Below are 21,315 nucleotides of genomic sequence, written 5' to 3' on the forward strand. Positions count from 1 at the left end.
AAGTTAAGTAATAAAATAAATCGTGATTGTATGAGGACGGTGGGGGCTGAAAAAGGCCAGCCAGGGAAGGTAAAACGAGCGTTTCAGGAAACAAAGCAACGCATTTGGGGCGAACGAAACAGCAGCTGGAATCTGAACGGGTTTGGGGGTTTTTTTTCAGTGCCTCCTGACTGGCAAAAGTTTAAAATAAATCAACGCGGCGGGTGTGTGTGTGTGTTTTTCTCTCTTTCCAATCAATTCAGATGTTCTTCTTTTCTTTTTTTTAAAAGATTCTTCTCATCTCCTACAGATTCACGTCTAAAGATATTCCATCCGAAGTGAACATCATACCCACTTTATCCAGATTTATAAACACGAACGTACAATATTTTTTACTCGGCTTGGCAGCTGGGAGACAGAGTGTCAGCTGGGGCTTCTTCACCCTCCCCAGCTTTCCTTCCTTCCTTCCTTTCTTCCTTCCCTCCTTCCCTCCCTGCCCCAAATAAATTAATCCTTACAACCCTCCAAACACCCTCCAAACACTGGTGGTTGGAGATTATGGACTGTATAATATAGCGGTGCCTTATCAGACCTCATCAGCCAAGATGGAATTCACATCCCCCGCCAAAAAACAAACAAACCCACAACAACAACAAAAAAAACCCCAACAACCCCAAAACGCTGCTAGCTATCAACGGCTTTCATATTTTATCACGCTGATAAGGATATCGCAAATTCTCTGAAGCATCTCAAAACACTTAAATACAAAAAAGAGAGAGAGAGAGAGAGAAAGAGAGAAACAGCAACTAAAAGGCTTTTTATATGGTTTGTTGTGGGTGATTATGTGTTATTTATTAAAAAACAACAACAACCCAACCCCAAAAGAAAGATTTGACATTTCCAGCGGTGGGGAGGGGGCGGGGAAGGGGGGGGAGGAGAAGAAGGAGGGAGAAAAAAAAAGATTTGAGTGTTTAATGGGATTTTCCCCAGCCTCCCCCTCGAGCGAATGTTTTCAATCACTTTGAAAATCATTAATATTTACTCCGCTGGCGAGTGGGAGAGAAGGAAGAGGAACAAGGGGAAAATCTTTCCTAATAGTGCTCCGATGCAGAATTCTGCTGGAGATTCTACTCGGTCCTGCTCTTCGGAGCTCTTATTTTAGCATGCTCCACCCCAATGCCAACCAGAACCCCAAATTTAGAACAGTGGTAACCAACAGTGGCATGTCACTCTACTGCCCTGGCATGGATGAGGTTACTTAGTTTGGATAATGAAACGTCTTTGAGAAAACAACCCAGTTCACAGCTACTGTGTACAAACAGGGAGCAAGCCGCACACTCTGGCACTGATGATGCTACCTATTTGGGCAATGAAACGCCTACCAGGAAACAAGCAAGCTCAGAGAACTCAGAAACTCTGTGGTCTCTTCCCAAAATCCCCAAAGCTTCAACCAAAAACTCTCTACCATTGACCTCACCCCATTCCTAAGAGGTCTATAAGGGGCGTGCATAAGAGCACAAGCGTGCCTACCGTTCCCTATCCTATTGTTTCCTTTCGTTATATCCAATTAATATAGTTATTACATACTTATACTTATATATATGCTTATATATTGTATAGTTATTTCATGCTTATGCTTATATATACTGTGTGACAAAATCAAGCAATCAATCAATCACCAAGGACCTCACAGTTTTTCCTCCTCTTCCCCCTCCTCCTCCTCCTCCTCCTCCTCCTCCTCCTCTACCACCTCTTCCTCTTCCTTCAGTCCACAAACCCCACTTCCTTTTAGCACTGATGATGTTAGCTAGCTAGGTAATGAAACATCTGCAAGAAAACAATCGAGCTCAGGAAACACCGAGGGTCCCTCAATTCAACCCTAAACTACAAACATTCTCCTGAAGGACCAGCGTGACTTACAGCCCTAATTCCAGTTTCAATTATGGTTGTAAGTTGAGAACTACCTGTAGAACAAGATACAGAATCTGTAGAATAAACGTCTCTTGGGCTTTTTTCTAGACCTCAAAGTTGTATCCTCCTCCTTCTCCTCCTATGTTTCCATATAGGATGGAATTATTCCATATTCCATATAGGATCCAATTATTCCATATTCCAATGGAATAATTCTAATCATAGCAAATAACTTTAATAACACCCGGGACGGCCACTGTTGAAGGAGGGAGTGGTCCTTGTTTGGTGGCAACACGCAGAGAGCTGTTGGTTACATGATGCTACAATGCTGAGTTTCACGCTGGTTCCTGAAGGTGTTTTTACGATTTTTTTAAGGAACAAACGTTGCCTAGAATTTTTACAATCAGGCAGCCGGGAAATTGCAATTGGTCAACGACTCATAAAGAAGTGCTTTTTCAAGAGGCAACTGGAGTTTGTGGTTAGTTACCGTGTTTTTCCCGAAAATAAGACCCTGTCTTATATATTTTTTTGAACCACGAAATAAGCGCTTGCTTGGCCTTATTTTTCAGGGGAGGTCTTATTTTTGGGGGGCGCCTGGAGCAAGATGGGGTTCCTCTTGCCATCGTATCTGATTTCCAGCTTTATCTTCCTAACCCTAACCAGCGGAAATGGCGGGGACCAGCTGCTCATGTATTTAAATATTTTCAGGGAGGGCTTATTTTCAGGTATTTTAGTGCATGCGCTGAAAAGCCCGATTGGGCTTATTATCAGGGAATGTCTTATTTTTGGGGAAAGAGGGTAGAAAGTCCACTCGACTCTTGGAAAAGCAGGAAAACTATGACCTGGATGAGTGAGGACAACGCCCAAAGAATGAAATTCAGCCCGTAGCTGGTCCTCCCGTAAAGGAAAGTGACGGCCAGTTAGTTTCTAACGTGACCGTCTTTTATTTTTTTAACTGGAAAAGGAGATTATGGGGCGATGGGCAGAGGTGGATATGGAGGCCTCTTGTGCGTTTGTGTGTGTTTAAAAACGCAAAGTCTTTAGTGAACCCGTCCTGACAGTAGCTCCTCCAACTCACCGCTCTGGCCTCATCTGCTTTGGCTTATCCAGGGCAAAATTTTTTATTTTCCATAATAATTCCCACAATTTGACCAGTGTACAATACAATCACTTATCCAACAATCGATCCTATACTCAAATTATACTCAATCAGGGGTGCTCGACTGCCACTCCCTCCCTTAATCCTTTCTACCCTTCTCATCCTTCTTCGACTTTCCTCACCATTCTTCTCCTCGCTTTCCTACTTCCCCGCCTCTTTCCCACTTCTCACTACCATCCTTTCTAACCTTCTATCTTCTCCTCCTTCTTCTCCACCTATCCTTTCTTCTCCCTCCCTTCTTTCCTACCTACCTGCCTGCCTACCTACTTTCTTCCTTCTTTACTCCTCTTTCCTTACCCTTTCCCTTCGGGAGTGGTTACCGAGCAGTCCCGACTTTACACCATTCCAACTTGTTTAATTCTACCATCTCCTTTGGCTTATCGATAACAAGGACAGATAACTTTTCTCCCCCAAAGTGACAGCTTTCTACACCCCCACACCCCCACACACAAAATGGGGAGACAAGATCGGACTCATTAGCGCAACAGCGAAGGACAAGCTGACCTCAGCTGCAGAAAAACCCGGCCAGAGAGATTTCTCCCGGGAGCTTTTTCTAAGGCAAGACGCAGCCACCAACTTTTGTTCCTGGGTTTCCCGTCCTTCTAGATTGCTTTTCGCTTCCCTACAAGAACTGCTGTCGAGGTCACCTATCCATCTCTAGGTGAGGCCTCCAGTCCCCCCTGCCAGATGAGGCTGGTTTCTGACCAGCTATTTAAAATTAAAATTAAACTCGGAGGGGTTTAATACCAGATCGAGAGAGAGAGAGAGAAGGAATGGATTAGCTCCGAGTTCCTGAAAATGGGCTGGAAATTTCTCATCTGTTTGGGTTTTTTTTTCTCCCCCTTAACCTTTCTGGTTCAGTTTGATGGGAGAAATAAAAAGAGAGAGAGAGAGAGAGAGAGAGAGAGAGAGAGAGATTGGGAGACTTCTTTTGAAGGAGAGAGAAGAAAAAATCCCCGCTTATGTTAATGCCGCAGCAAAAATGCAGAGCTGGGTTTAGTTTTTTTTTTTCTTCCTGTCCCTTGATCGAAAGACGCTTTCTGCCTAGGAGAAGAAGGGGAGAATTTGTCTCTGGACAAAGGAGGCCAGAGTGAGCACGGAGATCCTGCACGATTTTTGGTCGAAGAGACATTGGTCCGAGCTCCTGTGACATCCTGAATGACAGAGTTGGAAGGGGCCTTGGAGGTCATCTAATCCACCCCCTGCTTGAGCATGCGACCGTAAACCATTTCAGACAAGTGGTTATCCAACATCTTCTTAAACGCTTCCAGTGTTGGAGCATTCGCAACTTCTGGAGGCAAGCCGTTCCACAGACTAATTGTTCTAACTGTCAGGAAATGTCTCCTTAGTTCTAAGTTGCTTCTCTCCTTGATGAGTTTCCACCCGTTGCTTCTTGTCCTGCCTTCTGGTGCTTTGGAGAATAGCTTGACTCCCTCTTCTTTGGGGCAGCCCTTGAGATACTGGAAGACTGTTATCATCCCTCCCCTGGTCCTTCTTTTCATTAAACGAGACATACCCATCCATCCATACACAGATATACACATCCAGAGGATGAAGGCCTGGAGGAACGTTGCCCATGGGGTCGCGATCGGTCGGATAAGACTCCGCAACTAACAACCGACATACCCAGTTCCTGCAACCGTTCTTCACATGTTTTAACCTCCAGTCCCCTAATCATCTTGGTTGCTCTTCTCTGCACCCTTTCTAGAGTCTCCACATTCTTTTGTTTTACAATAAAGCTGTTTCTTCTCCCCTCCCCACCCCACCCCCAAGTTAGATTTCAACCCAACATTCACAAACCATGTTTATTGGGAGAGTCCAACCACCCCGCTGTTTTGGTGACAGATCTTCAGAGTCACCGCCTTCCTGGCCAGAAGGAAGGGAGCATGCGGTGGCTCAACCGAGCCCTGGCCCAAAGGACGCCGCCCCATCGACGGGAACTCACATTTAAATTATGTGGACTGTACAGTGAATTTCCTCCCAGACCGTCACTGTATCCTCCCGTCTGATTGATAACATGACGCAGGGTATCCACCTGCAGCAGAAAAACACAAGGAAGGAGAACGTGTTGACTTGCCCGCAAACTGAACTTCTGAACAATGCAGAGCTATTTTGGAGGTGGAGAACGGAAAGGGGGAAGAGGAGGTGTCCCTTCTCGCAAAACGTTCCTGGAGAAAGAACGATGGATACCCCACGAGGGCTAGAATCTTCGCTTCCCAGTTTTGTTTTGTTTTTTTTTGGTTTCCACTTAACAAACCGCTCCAGCCGATCAGCGTTTGCCTAGCCAAGTTGTTGATGAGACTGAGTTTGCACACAGTGTGTCGGTTTTGACACATCCGCAGTCCGGGTGAGTGTAAGTCGAAAAGAACAGGGAGGAGGAGGAGGAGGAGTGGGGTGGGGAGGGGAAGAGGAGGAAGAGAAAGAAGAGGAGGAGGAGAAAGAGAAAGAGAAAGAAGAAGAGGGGGAGGGGGAAAGGGGCAGAGGAAGAAGGAGGAGGATGATGGGGGAAGGGGAAGAAGAGGAAGAGAAAGAAGAAGAGGAGGAGGAAGAGGAAGAGAAAGTGAAAAAAGAGGAAGAAGAGGAGGAAGGGGAAGGAGAAGAGGAGGAAGAGGAATTGGAATGGGAAGAAGAAGAGGAGGAGGAGGAGGAGGGGGAAGGGGAAAAGGAGGAAGAGGAGGAGGAGAAGAGGAGGAGAGGAGGAGGAGAAGGAGGAGGGGAAGGGGAAAAGGAGGAAGAGGAGGAAGAGAAAGAGGAAGAAGAGGAAGAAGAGGAGGAGGAGGAGAAAGAAGTAGAGGAGGAGGAAGAGGAAAAAGAAGAAGAGATGGGGAAGGGGAAGAGGAGGAAGAGAAAGAAGAGGAAGAAGAGGAAGAGGACGAGGAGGTGGAGGAGGAGATTTATAGGGAAAACAGCTACGCTTTGCTGGAACGAAAACCACACACCAACACAACAGCAGCAAGAGAGCAAAGCCACACCCAAACCAGATCAACAACAGCCTTCGGATCCACACCCAAACACACCGCGCGCCCAACCCGGGGCCACCAGGCCAAGCCAGAGCCGAACTGCATTCACAAAGTTTGTAAAACTTTCAAATGGGAGGTGGGGGAAGAATGTGGGGGGGGTGGGGGGAGAAGGCATCCAGCTTTTGACCAGGACAATAAATCCGGTGCTCCAAAAGATCAAATGTCCGCTTTGGCCATATGCCAAAGACCAGAGGCTTTGCCGAATTGTGCGTGGAGGTGTGAACCGGTTGGAAATTTCCTTTTTTTTCTTCTCCAAAAACCCCGAAGTTGGAAGGTGAAATTTGGATTGTTGGATTGTTCCTTCGTTCTCTTCCCCCCTATATTTGCTTTCGATTCATTTTTTGTTTGTTTGTTTTTAAATCAAGCCCAAACCAGACCCTGCTACCTACGCCCTAATTTAGCGGGGCGTCGGGTTTTTGTTTTTTGTTTTTTTGTTTGTTTGTTGTCTCCTACCTGTGATTGCACATTGGCTCCAACTTGAGACCCCTGGTAAGTCTCCCCATTCAGATTCTGCATGTTCATGAACATGTCCCCAGAATTAGGAAGGTTAAAAGAACCGGAAGTACCTGGAAAACGAAAGAGTTAGCGGAGCTGAATCAACGAGAGGCAAGGGCAGCAAAGAACGCGGGCGTGCAGACCCCCCCTCCCTGGAAACTTCTGAAAGGCACAGGGGTGGGGGAGAGGGTGGGGGAAACGCATAGGAAGAGGAGAGGAGCCAACGGAGGAAGCCAAAAAAAAAAAAAAGTGGCTGGGTTGAAGAACTAGGAGGAACTGCTCGAGCTATGGAGGGCCGTCGGGGAGCTCCGGGATGGCATAGAAAAGGGAGAAGCAGATGTCCCTGTTGTGGCCTGTTGAATCAGAAGAGGAGGAGGAGGAGGAGGAGGAGGAGGAGGAGGAGGAGGAGGAGGATGCGGCGTGGGAGTCAGGTTCACCATCAAGGCAACCTGAGAGCTCTGTGGGGGAAGAGGGAATGGAGCTGGCAGAGAGAGAGAGAAACACAGGCGGAGCTTGGGCCCTCAGATGGAGAGTCAACAGCCCCCAGGTCTGGAGGTGGCTGATGAGGAGGAGGAGGAACAGCTGGGTCCAATGCCTGATGCGTGGATGCGCAGAGGAGAGGAGAACAGTGGAAATCTATGGGCCGGTCCTTGGGACGGAAGAGCCACCGCTGCTAGCGAAGCCCCGCCCTAGCTCAGCGGATAAAAAGCGGGGGGGCGGAGATGAATAGGTGTGGCAGACAACTATTCATCGCCCTGCCGAGACGGATTTGTTAGCCTGCGGTGAGAGAGAAACATTTTAGCCGGGGCTGCTGGCGCTCCTAATTAAAGGAATCTTTTGTGTTCACTTCAGAGGTTTTGGGGAGCTGGGTCAGAATAGTCCCATTCTCTGGGCTTCAAACTCCCGGAGACCATGGCGGGTGGAAGGGCAGGGGGAAAAAAAAATACGTTGGTCCTGGTGGCTGTTTCACTGGGTTTGTGGGTTTCCTGAGAGAGGGGAACGACAGCATCATCCTGGCTGTAGAGGACAAGTGTTCCAGTCGGGCCATTGGTGAAGAAGGTCCCATCGGAGGACGCACCCCTCCGTTGGGTGAACCTCTCACCAACCAGGGCCTCTGGTGGCTCAGGCTGGTAAGACAGTCTGTTATTAACAGCAGCTGCTTGCAATTACTGCAAGTTCAAGCCCCACCAGGCCCAAGGTTGACTCAGCCTTCCATCCTTTATAAGGTAGGTAAAATGAGGACCCAGATTGTTGGGGGCAATAAGTTGACTTTGTATATAATATACAAATGGATGAAGACTATTGCTTGACGTAGGGTAAGCCGCCCTGAGTCTTCGGAGAAGGGCGGGATATAAATGCAAATAAAATAAAAAAATTCTTAGCACTTGGAGGCTCTCATTGACTGAGGACATCCCTGGCTTGACTCCAAGTGGCCTATGGAGAAGGGCAGCAGCCTCCCTTTCTTTTCCTGCCTTCCGGATCTGTCTTTCTCTTCCCCCTCCCCCCTCCTCCCAGGGCCATTTCAAAAGAAAGACAGAGACTCACCAGAGTTCGGTGTGGTGGGCGAGCTGGTCTGGTTGTTTTGGACAGCAGCGGCTACGGCGTGGGCCGCCGTCACGGCGGTTTTCGCAGCGTAGAGGTTGGCTTCCTCTTGAAACTTCCCGATGTTTTTCTTGTACCTGATTCTCTTGTTGCCAAACCAGTTGGATACCTGGAAGGGGAGATGGTGGGAGGGGGGGGTAAGGGGGAGGGAGAGAGTGAGAGTAAAAGAGAGAAGAAGGGAAGGGAGGGAGGGAAGGAAAGAAGGAAGGAAGGGGAAGGGAAGAAAAGATGAAAGGGGAACGGAAGGGAAAGGAAGGGAAGCGAAGAACAGATGAAAGGGAAAGGGAAGGATGAAAGTGGGAGGGGAGGAGATGAGAGGAGAGGGAAGGGAAGGGAAGGAAAGGAGAAAGGAAGAACAGATGAAAGGGGAAAAGAAGGGAAGGAAAGAACAGATGAAAGAGGAAGGGGAGGGGAGGAGAGACAAGGAGAAAGGAAGGAAAGGAAAGAACAGATGAAAGGGAAAGGGAAGGATGAAAGAGGGAGGGGAGGGGAGGAGAGGAGAGGGAAGGGCAGGGCAGGGAAGGAAAGGAAAGAGAAGGGAAGGAAAGGGAAAGGAAGGGAAGGAAGGAGGGAAGGAAAAGGAAAGAAGAAAGAAAGGGAAGGAAAGAACAGATGAAAGGGGAAGGGGAGGGGAGGAGAGGGAAGGGAAGGGAAGGGAAGGAAAGGGAAGAGAGAAAAGGAAAAGAAAGCGAATACTGGGTTGAGTATGATTTGCTCAACATTTGAGGGCATCTGAAGGGTCATATCCTGGCTCCAACTGGAGAGATACTCCCAGTGGACGACCAGACAGCTTCATGTACCATGCCTGGATTTAATGCCCAACCTACTGCTTTCCTTTTCATATTTTTCTGAATGTCGGGCTAGCATGCCCAACAATTTATTTATTTTTTAAAGTCGCCCTCTCCCCTCCCACCCCTACACAAAGCACCAAAAACCACACCTCGAATGCTTCAAAACATTCATCCATCGGAAGTCAAAAGCAGGTTCTGCTTCCGCCCTCTGTCGAGCCGCGTCGACGGGAAAGCCGGATTCGCTCAACAACTCTGCTGCTAAATGATTTGCTTAACAACTGCGGCCGGAAAGGTCGTAGAAGGGGGCAACAACACTCCCTTAACGAAGGTTTCCGCTTAGCGACAGGAACGGTGGGCTCAACTGTGGCCATAGACCGAGGACTACCTGCCTTTTTGATAGAAGTGGATTTGGGGACCACCTATGAAACAGAGGCCTCTTAGGTCTTCCCTGCAGATAATCGGGCCCAGAATTCCTCCCCGATCCCTGAATTTTTCCTCCCCGCCCCAGCTTCCAGAAAAGCACAGAAACAACTAGTAAAAATATAGTGACCAGACGTCCTGCTTTTGGCGGGACAGTCCCGCTTTTTAATAATTTGTCCCGCGGCCCGCGGCAATTCCAAAAAGTCCCGATTTTTTTTTTGTTTCACTCCCATTCTGAAACTGGGAGGCGGCAATGCAAGAGGAGGAGGCGGAGAAGGGGGAGTGGCGGAGAAGGGGGCGCGAGAGGGAGGAGAGACGCCGCTTGACTTCACCCGAGAGGAAGAGAAGAGCCGAGAGGAGAGCCGAGGAGAGCCAAGCCTGCCTGGAAGAGCCGAGAGGAGAGCCGAGCCTGCCTGGAAGAGCGGAGAAGCAGCAGCCGCTCCTCCTCCTCCTTCAGGCAGGTAGCAAGACTCAGTGCGCATGGGCAGCCCCCCTCACCCCCCCCCCGGTCAATGGTGTCCCGCTTTGCCATCGCTGAAATCTGGTCACTTTAAGTAAAAACCAACCTGCAAATAGACCTGCGCTCGATCTGTTTGCAAACAACGAAAGGGGGAAAAGAAAAAAACGACAACAACCCACCAACCCTTATTCAGGCATCAATAATGATTGACTAATCGCGTGCTTTTTCCGTTCTCAGGAAGCCTAGGTCAGAACCAAAGGAGCCTTCAAAGAAAGAGTTGAGAAAAGAGCATCCAACCCCGTGGGAACATTCCTAGACTTCCCTGGACAACAGGAAAAACCACAGTGGTTAGAATGCAGTATTGCAGGCTAATTCCGCCCACTGCCAGCAGTTCGATTTTCACCGGCTCACGGTGGACTCGGCCTTCCATCCTTTCCGAGGCCGGTCAAATGAGAGCCCAGATTGTTGGGGGGAGGGGGAGCAAGTTGCTGGCTCTTGCAAACCGCTTAGAGAGGACTGCAAAGCACTACACAGCGGTATCTAAGTCTATGGGCTATCGCTATCCTGAAGCTTTTCTTGAGCAGGACGGAAAGGGCCTCCGAAACAAGAGTTGAGAAAGAGGCACGAAGAGGTTTCTACACAGGAGACTACGCGGACCGTTCTTATGAATCGTCTGTAGATCTGAAAGAGTTCGGCTTGGAAAGCCGCTCCCTTGACCAGGCCATCAAATTGCTGCAACCGAAACAAAGGCAACCACAGAGCCCCCTCATCGTCTTAAAAGCAAGTGGGAAAACCCTTGCTACCATCATCCTGGCCTTGCCTCTGCCCTAAATTAATGAAAACCCTCCGAGCTTCGAAGGCAATAAGCAAAGGTGCCTCCTTCGGCCCGCCGAATTCCCAGGACGGCCCGCTGAAGTATTACATATATTGCACTTAATATTACCTTGTCAGTCAGGAAGCAATAAAGCATTAATGAAAGCCGGGCAAATAATTACTACGGACAATCCAATTATGGCTTTTATTAACAGTTTCATAATTGCAGAATCTCTATACGTCAAGCAGATTGTCTGCGGATATATAAGAAATCGGGGCGTTTATGCACACCTCCGGACCAATCCAGCAATGGCCGCCACTAATAAAGGCTTGTTTAATTCACAGTAAAAAAAAAAATTTAATATCCCCGCAGCCGAGGGAAGGCAGATTCGCTCGACATCCAGATCGTTTCCACCCTTCCAGTCCCCCTAGTTCTTAATCTTTAATATCAAGGCAATTAAAATTAATGGCCACTCTTCCATAGCTACTGTGGGCAGTGTTGTCTTTGCTATCCATTGTTTGATGGGATTACCTAGAGGTTAAACTAACAAGCAAAGTTTAATTGGAAGCAATGAAAGGCACAGCGGATCGTACATTATGTTTAACCTGCGCAACGCAACCCCCAGGAATATCAAAATCAAGGCTTGGCCTCCTCCCAGTTAAAAAATAAAATAGAAATAATAATAAAATAAAACTATAGCAAAATAATAATAAAATAAAATAAAATAAAATAAAATAATAAAATAAAATAAAATAAAATAAAATAAAATAAAATAAAATAATAAAATAAAATAAAATAAAATAAAATAAAATAAAATAGGGCCTCTGGTGGCACAGCAGACTAAGTCTGTCTGTTATTAACAGAGCTGCTTGCAATTACTGCAGGTTCAAGTCCCACCAGGCCCAAGGTTGACTCAGCCTTCCATCCTTTATAAGGTAGGTAAAATGAGGACCCAGATTGTTGGGGGCAATAAAAGTTGACTTTGTATATAATATACAAATGGATGAAGACTATTGCTTAACACTGTGTAAACCGCCCTGAGTCTTCGGAGAAGGGCGGGATATAAATTCAAATAAAAAATAAAATAAAATAAAATAAATGCAATGCAATGCAATGCAATGCAATACATTACAAAACAATACAATGAAATAAATCCAAAACATCCATACTGGCTACTGTTTTTAATCCCAGCCGTCTCCTTCTAAACAAGCCTTATTCCCTCAACTAAACTCAGAAGGCAGCTGACAAGATTCGAGATCAGACACCTTTCTGCTGTGCACGAGAAGTGTGGGGGGGGGGATGACAAAACAACAACAACACACAGTGTGCAATTTAGGTGAGTCAATTGTCATCAAAGCCAAGGTTAACCCCATCCTATAGTTCCTTCTTCTTCTGAACTGCCTCCGACAACACCCAGGCGTTGGCTGAAAGCAAAAGGATTTGAGAGAGCACTTTTAAAAAAAAATAAATACCACCAAGCTACTGGTTTTTCTCTTGAAAAGCAAAACAAATCAAATCTTTATGAATTTTGGACGTCGGGATACCTGCGTGTGGAGCAACGCCAGACGGCAGCTGCGAAGCCCTCCGAATAAAACATCAGAGCTAAAACTGCCCCCTAAATTTCACAAGACGGTCTTTTGAAACCTCCCGGAAACAAAGAACGGGCCTTCCCTTCTCCTTTAAACGTGTCTTCCTTTTGCATGGCAACCTCACTTCGGGGCGGGGAGGAGAGGGGGGGGTTTCTTGTCCTTTGCAAACGTTTTTCCAGGACCCTGGGTGTCCTTTGATGACAAAGAGCCGCCATTAAGCAACACCAAGGCTTAACCGAATTGCCATCGCGAGCGGAAGAGTCGCAGATGGCTCCTGTCTTCCCTTTCCAAGAAATATGAAGTCATGCAAAACATCAGAGGCCTGGGCCGTGGCTTGCAGAGGTCAATAAAGAGGGTCCAAATCGAATCAAGCGCCGCTCCTTGACGGAGGCGCTGCTCAGACCCATCGGAGAAGGCATCGCTCTCCAGAAACGGGATTTGCAAAAAAGGGGGGGAGGGAAGAGTTCCTGGAAACACCCCCCGCCGCCGCCGCCACCACGCTGGACCCCTTTCCCTATGAAGAGGAGCTGGTGCTGAGGGCCAAGGCCAGCAGCTTTCCTACAGCTCAGGTCCCCTGGACGTCTTCTCCAGCCAGATGTAGGACCTGCTGCCCAGGGGTGGGCTTCAAAAATTTTCAGCAAGGGGTTCTCTGCCCGGTTGCTGGGTGAGAGTGGCCATGGTGGGCGTGGCCTAGTCGACCTCCTGCACCACAGCGAGCCCCCCTCCCACCTGCGTTTTTGCCCTCTCCGGGCTCCGGAGGCTTTCTTTGAGCTTCCGGGAGGGCAAAAACGGCTTCAGCAGGCTCCGGAAGCCGGAAATGGGCCTGAACTTCCGGTACGCCCGTTTCTTGCCCTTCCTGAGCCTCTGTGTGCGCCCTGCACTTACCTGCATCCAAAACGGGCCGCGTGGGGACTCCTGGGAGGGGCGGGATGGGCGGGGCCAGCCAGGAATGGGATTTGGCGGTTCTCCGAACTGCATAGAATCTTAGCTAGAGATTCTCCCGAACCCCTGCGAACCCCCAGCAGCCCACCCCTGCTGCTGCCTCTTCAGGCAAGAGGCGGAAGAAACTCAAACCAGCACCTGATTCCATCATTGGCAAAGCATGCTGGGCTGTCTTGGTTTTCTCGGCAATGACCAACCGTTCGTCTTCTTCATGCGTGTTAGAAGTTTTATTTTTGGCGGAGGGGGGGAGAAACGGGGTAAGGGGGGGGAGGATGAATAGATACATCTATGTGGTGCCCCATTTTTCATTTAAACAAACTATCTGCGCATTCCAAAGCCCAGCCGACATCACTCTGCTCCCAGTCGCTGAAAGCCAATTAATTAATTGGGCTTAACTGTGTATTACATTTCAAAACAATACCCTCGCACTGATTCATCACGTTAATTGCAATGCTAAATTTTCAAAAAGGCAATAAATTATTGTTACATCGAAAAGACGCGCAACTTTGGGGAGAAGGACGCCAAAGCCTTCTTGTTTGATCTTGGATGGGCAGGATATATATATATATATCAAGTACAGTATATATATCAGGTACAATATATATGTATATATATATATTGTATCAAATTTGTGTTTTGCTGATAAAGAAACAAAGGGAGACTAGTATAGATTTATTTCAAGCTATTTAGTTCTCATCAGCTAGCCATACTCTTATTGGATTCGAACTTGGGTAAGTAAGGGCACTGCTAGCTGATGAGAACTAAATAGCTTGAAATAGATATATTATTTCTTTATCAGCAAAACACAAATCTGGGTACAAAATAGTTTGTCGTGAAAGCGACTGCCTGAGGGCTCCTGGATTGAAGTTGAAAAGCGAAAGGGAAGCAGTAGACTCCCTCCTATATTGAGGCAGACCAGGCGCTTCGACAGAAAAACACTTTATATATATATACACATACACATACACACATACATACATATATATATATATATTTGTTTTCGTAGGTTTTCACTGGTATATGTATGCATACCAAAACCTATATATCTATATCTATATATCTCTATCTCTATCTATCTATCTATCTATCTATCTATCTATCTATCTATCTATCTATCTATCTATCTATCTATCTCAAAGTGTACCATAACAAGCTGCCTTCCAAATAATTATACATATATATTTCTCCCTTTATTTCTTTATTTGATAGTAAAAATTCTGACTGGCCTCGCCTCCATCTATTCTCTGCCTCCCAAGTCCCAGCTGATCGGGAGAGAATGGAGATTTTACAGTATCCTTCCCCTGGAGTGGGATGGGAATGGAGATTTTGCAGTATCGTTCCCCTGGAGTGGGATGGGAATGGAGATTTTGCAGTATCCTTCCCCTGGAGTGGGATGGGAATAGAGATTTTGCAGTATCCTTCCCCTGCCACACCCACCAAGCCACACCCACAGAACCGGTAGTAAAAAAAATTGAAACCCACCATCTATCTATCTATCTGTCTGTCTGTCTGTCTGTCTGTCTGTCTGTCTGTCTGTCTGTCTGTCTGTCTGTCTCTCTCTCTCTCTCTCTCTCTCTCTCTCTCTCTCTCAATTCATTTTGGAGGTGTCCAGTTCACTAACTAATAATCTCGGTCAACGAGTAGCATAGACCTTCTCCCTGCAGAGGTGCAGTACTTCCGTAGCAGATGTGAGCAGGAGCGGAAGAAAATCACTAAGCCGGCAGGAATATCAAAATCGGAGACAAAAAAAAAAAAACGAGCAAGAAAGATAAGACTCTATTTTGGCCGCCAGTTCTCCAAGGAGGGAATCTGCCTGCTCACATTGCAAATAAGATTCTGATCTTGGTGGAGCACTGAGGATCCCCCTTCTGGGTTTTTCTTCTTCCGCCGTGTTGAAATTTCCGTGACCGTTAAGAGGAAGAAGGGAAGAAGTCGCCGGAAAACCCGCATTTGTGTTGTAAATGTTGTACCTTGATGAATGTATCTTTTCTTTTATGTACACTGAGAGCATATGCACCCAAGACAAATTCCTTGTGTGTCCAATCACACTTGGCCAATAAAATTCTATTCTATTCTATTCTATTCTATTCTATTCTATTCTATTCTATTCTATTCTATTCTATTCTATTTTTTCTCCTGCTTGCTTTTTCTCTAGCCGCAAAGGAACAAAGCTGGACAGGGTTCAAGTAGGCCATAGAGAATTCCTTCCTTCCTAGCACATAATTAGGTGATCCACATGAGTAGGCCTCCTTTACAAAGGCCAATCATATCATATGTGAGGCTGGCTTTTAAATTCTAATTAGCCGGTCTCTGGGCATGTTCCCCCCCCCCCATCAGTCAGAAGGAACGAGAACGAAGGCACCGTTTCGGCAGCACGAAGATGGGAAGCGACCCATCCCGGAACCGCTAAGCTTGTCCGAGAGACGGCTACGCCCCCACCGCCGAGTTGGACCAAAGGGTCCGGGATTTTTCATCCCTAGGCACCGACAACCGGAAACCTCACGGGTCCAACTCTGAGTGAAGTTATGAAGGGTCCACGGGCAAGAAAACGACGGCCGAGAAAAGAACAGAGGATAAAACAATTTTCATTCAACTCTTGTGCGTGACGGTGGTTAAAAGTCAATAAAATTTATATTAAAAAAGAAAAAAGAACAGAGGATATTCAAAATGCTGGTGGCAGCAGTGGTGGGATTCATTTTTTTTTTTACTACCAGTTCTGTGGGCGTGGCTTGGTGATCCAGCTGAAGACAATTCAGGGTGGGTGGACCTCGCTTCCAGATCTGAGAGGCGACGCCAGCAGAAGGAAGGGAGGGGCAGGCCTGGATAAATGCTGAGTCATGGAGCCACACCCCACAGCCTCTATAAAGGATCTGCTTTTGGCATTCCAACCTTGAGTCAAGCAAAGTCTTATCTAGTTTGCTGATACCGGACCCCATCGCTGAAGTCACAACTTGGACTCCTGCCTGCCCTGATAAACCTCGAAGGAACTTGGCAAGTTACAGAGGCTTCGTTGCCAAGTTTGTTACGGACTTCCTTGACTCGTTCGTCGGAGTGGGGGGTGGGACACGACAGAAACTCTCCGCTGCTCATCCCGTTAGCCAAGAGGAGAAAGGGGTACAATACTGCAATAAGGAGTAGGACAACATTGGAAGGGTCAGTTTTAATTTCAGAAACGACAACGGTTCCCACAAAGGGAAACCTACATATTGCCCAACGTCTTCTCTCTCTCTCTTTCTCACACACACACACCAAACACACACACACACGAAGGAGTCAGGTTTTACCTGCGATACTGTGATGCTGCATTTCTTTGCCAGCTCTTCTTTGGCTTCTTCGCTGGGGTAGGGATTGCTGAGGTGCGAGTAAAAATACTCATTCAGGATTTCTGTGGCTTGTTTACTGAAGTTGCGCCTTTTTCGCCTAAGAGCAGAGCAGAGGAGGGGAGAGGGAGGGGGAAAGAGGGGAAGAAGAAAAGGGGGAGGGAAAAAGGCAGAGGGGGAGAGGGAGAGGAAGGAAGGAAGGAAGGAAGGAGGAGGAGGAGGAGAGAGAGAGAGAGAGAGAGAGAGAGAGAAATCCGACAGGTGAGACAATGACATCATCTCCTGGACCAGGGATCTCCAAACTTGACAACTTTAAGACATATAGACTTCAACTCTCAGAATTCCTCAGCCAGCCAATTTTAAGTAAAAATGGTTAAGAAGAAGAAGAAGAATAGAATTTATTGGCCAAGTGTGATTGGACACACAAAGAATTTGTTTTGGTGCATATGCTCTCATTGCACATAAAAGGAAAAGAAAAACATAAAAGAAAAAGTATTTACATTTAAATTTTTAAAAAAAGATTAAAAAAACCCACCCAACCAACCAACCAACCAGTGGGCAATTTTAACAGGAAGGTTTGGAGTGGCTACTGAAACTAAGGCTCTTTCCTGCTGGCTGGGGAATTTTGGGAGTTGAAGTCCACACAAGTCTTAAAAATTGCCAAGTTTGGAGAGCTTTCTTCTAGAAGCACTGGGGGAATTGACCTGGGAAGTGGACCTTCGGAAAGCGAGGTTGAAGCAGGCCTTGGAAAACAAGCAGTGGTGGGTTTCAAAAATTTTTTTACTACCAGTTCTATGGGTATGGCTTGGTGGGCGTGGCATTGCTTGGTGGGCGTGGCAGGGGAAGGATACTGTAAAATCTCCATTCCCTCCCCAATCTGGGGAAAGGATACTGCAAAATCCCCATTCCCTCCCCATCAGCTGGGACTCGGGAGGCAGAGAATAGATGGGGGGGCGGGGCCAGTCAGAATTTTTACTAGCGGTTCTCCAAACTACTCAAAATTTCCGCTACCGGTTCTCCAGAACTGGTCAGAACCTGCTGAAAGCCACCTCTGGAAACAAGGTTGCCATGATGGTAGAACAACTGAGCTCCTCAAACTTCGCTTTGCTTGCGAACAGCTAGCAAAAACAATCCTTCCTGATCTACCACCACAGCTTCCCCACCCCCTCCAAGAGATCTGCCGGATCTACCCACCTGGCATCAAGGAACCGGGATCTCAAGATCATAACCGCTTCACAGGTGCTTTGCTTGAGCTGCATCTGGATGGAGCTGAACTTCCGATGGATGATCCCAACCATTCTCTCGATCTCTTTGGGGGAAATGGGCCGCGTTCGGCTCTGCTCTCGCAGGAGATTCATCACGTGGGTAGTGAATTCATTGCACGCCTGCAAGGTGGGGGGGAGGGAAGAGGAGAGAATGAGGAGGGATGCTTCGGGCAAACCCACAACATGTTTGCTCCAAGTTCAGAAAACACAACGGAGGTCCTCCAACGATCTGCAGTCGACCACGATGAGGGGACTGGAGACTAAAACATACGAGGAACAGTTGCAGGAACCGGGCTTGGCTAGTCTAGTGAAGAGAAGAACCAGGGGAGACAGGATAGCAGTCTTCCAATATTTGAGGGGCTGCCACAGAGAGGAAGGGGGTCAAGCTATTTTCTAAAGCACCGGAAGGCCAGACAAGGAACAATGGATGGAAACTGATCAAGGAGAGAGATTCAACCTGGAAATAAGGAGAAATTTCTTGACGGTGAGAACAATCAACGGATGGGACAGAAGTTGCCTTCAGAAGTTGTGGCAGCTTCATCATTGGAAGCTTTCAAGTAGAGACTGGGCTGCCATCTGTCAGAAATGGTGTAGGGTTTCCTGCTTGGGCAGGGGGTTAGTCTAGATGCCCTGCAAGACCCCTTCCAATTCTTTTATTCTATATTCAGTGAGTTCACACCGTAGAGCTGATGGTAGTAGCTTCTTTAACATCCTTTTTTTTTTGAAGGAACCTCTCTGTGGAAGAAGCCCTCCACCTATTTCTCCCTCTTCAGTTGCCGGGAGTTGTGACTAAGGATGAACCCATCTAAAGGTATATCCCTCCCCCACACCCACTCCACCTCTCTGCTTTTCCATGGGTTCCTGCTTGAGCTGGGGGTTGGACTAGATGACCTACTAGGTCCCTTCCGTTAATCTGTTACCTGTATTGGCGTCACACAGTGTTCTACTTCACAGGTCCTGCTAATGTCGACCTGACCGAAGCCATCGCCACGAGCTTAAGACACATCTATTTATTTGCGCAGGACTGGACTAGAATTTTAAATTTTAAATTTGGTTTTAACGGGGTTTTATTATTTTTATCGCAATTTTTTAATATTCGGCCTTATTTAGTAAGTTTTTTAATTGGTGTTTTATTTTGTATTTATATGTATGTTTTTATTAGGCTGTAAACCGCCCTGAGTCCCCCAGGAGATAGGGCGGTATAAAAATGCGATTAAATAAATAAATAAATAAATAAAATCTTGGAGCTTCAGCGTTGCCACGCTGGAGCAGATGGATAGGGAGTGGGGGAATAGAGATAGCTGGGGGTTTGTAGCCGAAACAAAATACTTTCTCTTGGGAAACAAGGACATTTCCAGAGGTGGCCGGAGAGAGGACGAGTGAAGTTATCAGGAAAATTGGAATGGCACCCTGATTGGACCACAAGGGTCCAATGGGGAATGGGGGAAAAAAAACTTTCACTTTTTAATTGGGTGAAAACAGCGGGGACATTCAGAGTCGGTTTTCCACCAGCTTGTGCCAATATGACATATCTGATAAAATTATTCCTTGAGGAATCTACCTGCCTCGGAGTTTTCCGTTTGTTAGGGGCGTATTACTTGGAACCCTGGCCGCTAAAATAACCCCAAAACCAGCATGCTCGACAAATGTCTCGCTTAGCGACAGAAACGCCGGGCTCGACCGTGGTCATAAGTCGAGGACGACCTGGACGGGTGCAACTCTTGATGAGCAGTTTGGCAGCAGGGCCCCCCCGTCTTGCTTTCTGCTGGGTTTCAAAAAGCTCGCCTCTACAGCTGTCCCTTCATCCGCGATTAATCCGAACGGCTCATTTATGGAGTGTGCACTTAGCTCATTACTCTAAGTAAAATTCGTTAAGTATTTGCATTTAGATAATTAAAAAAAACGAGGGGAAATCTTAACACTAAAACCAAGGCCTTTTTTCCCCTTGGAAGCAATCAAAGGGACTTTTAAATTCCTGTGTCATCCCAGAGACAATACCCTAGAAAGATTTGGCTGGAACCTCCCCACTCCCAAGCAGCCTCAGGCCCCCAAGACACAGAATAACAGAGTTGGAAGGGACCTTGAAGGTCTTCTAGTCTGTTTGGATTATTGCAATGCTCTCTACATGGGGCTGCCCTTGAAGTGCACCCGGAGGCTGCAGCTAGTCCAGAATGCAGCTGCGTGGGTAATAGTGGGAGCAACCCGTTGCTCCCATGTAACACCAATCCTGCGCAGTTTGCACTGGCTTCCTGTGGTCTTTCGGGTGCGCTTTAAGATTTTGGTCACCACCTTTAAAGCGCTCCATGGCTTAGGGCCTGGGTACTTACGGGACCGCCTGCTGTTACCCTATGCCCCCGCCGACCCGTACGCTCACACAGAGAGGGTCTCCTCAGGGTGCCGTCCGCCAGACAATGTTGGCTGGCGGCCCCCAGGGGCAGGACCTTCTCTGTGGCAGCTCCTACGCTTTGGAATGAACTTCCCCCTGGTTTACGTCAAGTGCCTGATCTTCGGACTCTTCGCCGTGAGCTGAAAACGCACCTATTTATTCAAGCGGGACTGGCCTAATTAAATTTTAATCTGGGGTTATTTATATTTTTAGGGTTTTTAAACTATTTTAAATGTTTTAATTTTTTTAAATTTTTGGCCATTTTGTAATATGTTTGTTTTAGTCTTGTTTTAATTTATATATTGCGCTTTTTATTTGGCTGTACACCGCCCTGAGTCCTTCGGGAGAAGGGCGGTATAAAAATCGAATAAATAAATAAATAAATAAATAAATAAATAAATAAATAAATAAACCCCCTGCTCAAGCAGGAAACCCTATAACACTTCAGACAAGTGACTGTCCAATCTTTTCTTAAAAAACTGCAGTGATGGAGACAAGTAGTTCCACTGGTTTACTGTTCCCACTGTCAGGAATAACAGAATAATGGAAGGGACCTTGGAGGTCTTCTAATCCAACCCCCTGCTCAAGCAGGAAACCTATCCCATCGCAGACAAATGGTTGTCAAGTCACTTCTTGGAATCCTCCAATGTTGGAGCATCCACAACTTCTGCAGGCAAGTTTTCCCACGGATTCATTGTCCTCGCTGTCAGGAAATTTCTCCTTAATTCCAAGTTGCTTCTCGCCTTGATCAGTTTCCACCCGTTGCTCTTTGTCCTGCCTTCAGGTGCTTTGGAGGATAGCTTGACTCCCTCTTCTTTGCGGCAGGGTTACAGTTAGGATAAAAATGCCACCCGCTGCGGGATTGTACCCCGAGAATTATTTGCAAGGATGCACAGAAAACAAGCAGAAATGGACAGCGGGTTTACCTAAAACCGGAGACGGCCCTATGATGCTTTAAGGCAGCCGGAAGCCACAGGATAACTATTTCCCCGCTGCAGTTTTAGCGTGATAAATTGCCCGTTGGGTCCAGTCTCTTGTTTTATTTTATATTTTTTTCCCCTTCTGCCGTGGAAAAATAAATAAATAACAACCCTCCCTTCCCCTCCCACTCCTTCTAGTTTGGGTGGGGGGGGTCCCCTTCTTTGCTCCCCCCTCCTCAAAA

General features: G+C 47.1%; 1 protein-coding gene and 1 long non-coding RNA gene across 5 annotated transcripts in view; one reads left to right on the plus strand and one right to left on the minus strand.

Annotated features, from left to right (window-relative positions):
• PBX3 (PBX homeobox 3) overlaps positions 1 to 21,315 on the minus strand; it is a 181,917-nt gene that overhangs the window by 6,326 nt on the left and 154,276 nt on the right. For 2 of the 4 annotated variants that reach the window (XM_058159064.1, XM_058159061.1), the window contains 5 exons: positions 17,697 to 17,887; positions 16,467 to 16,602; positions 8,110 to 8,275; positions 6,523 to 6,635; positions 4,995 to 5,084 (listed from right to left, as the gene is read on the minus strand). In XM_058159064.1, the coding sequence (XP_058015047.1) occupies positions 4,995 to 5,084; positions 6,523 to 6,635; positions 8,110 to 8,275; positions 16,467 to 16,602; positions 17,697 to 17,887 (696 nt within the window). The remainder of the gene's footprint in view (positions 1 to 4,994; positions 5,085 to 6,522; positions 6,636 to 8,109; positions 8,276 to 16,466; positions 16,603 to 17,696; positions 17,888 to 21,315) is intronic. The other 2 variants (XM_058159063.1, XM_058159062.1) reach the window with 2 other exon arrangements.
• LOC131185963 (uncharacterized) lies at positions 6,056 to 20,996 on the plus strand. The gene is made up of 3 exons (XR_009152278.1): positions 6,056 to 6,121; positions 18,495 to 18,578; positions 20,639 to 20,996. It is a non-coding gene; the product is annotated as an uncharacterized LOC131185963 (long non-coding RNA).

The sequence above is a fragment of the Ahaetulla prasina genome, chromosome 16 (genome assembly GCF_028640845.1).
Source record: "Ahaetulla prasina isolate Xishuangbanna chromosome 16, ASM2864084v1, whole genome shotgun sequence".
NCBI lineage: Eukaryota > Metazoa > Chordata > Lepidosauria > Squamata > Colubridae > Ahaetulla > Ahaetulla prasina.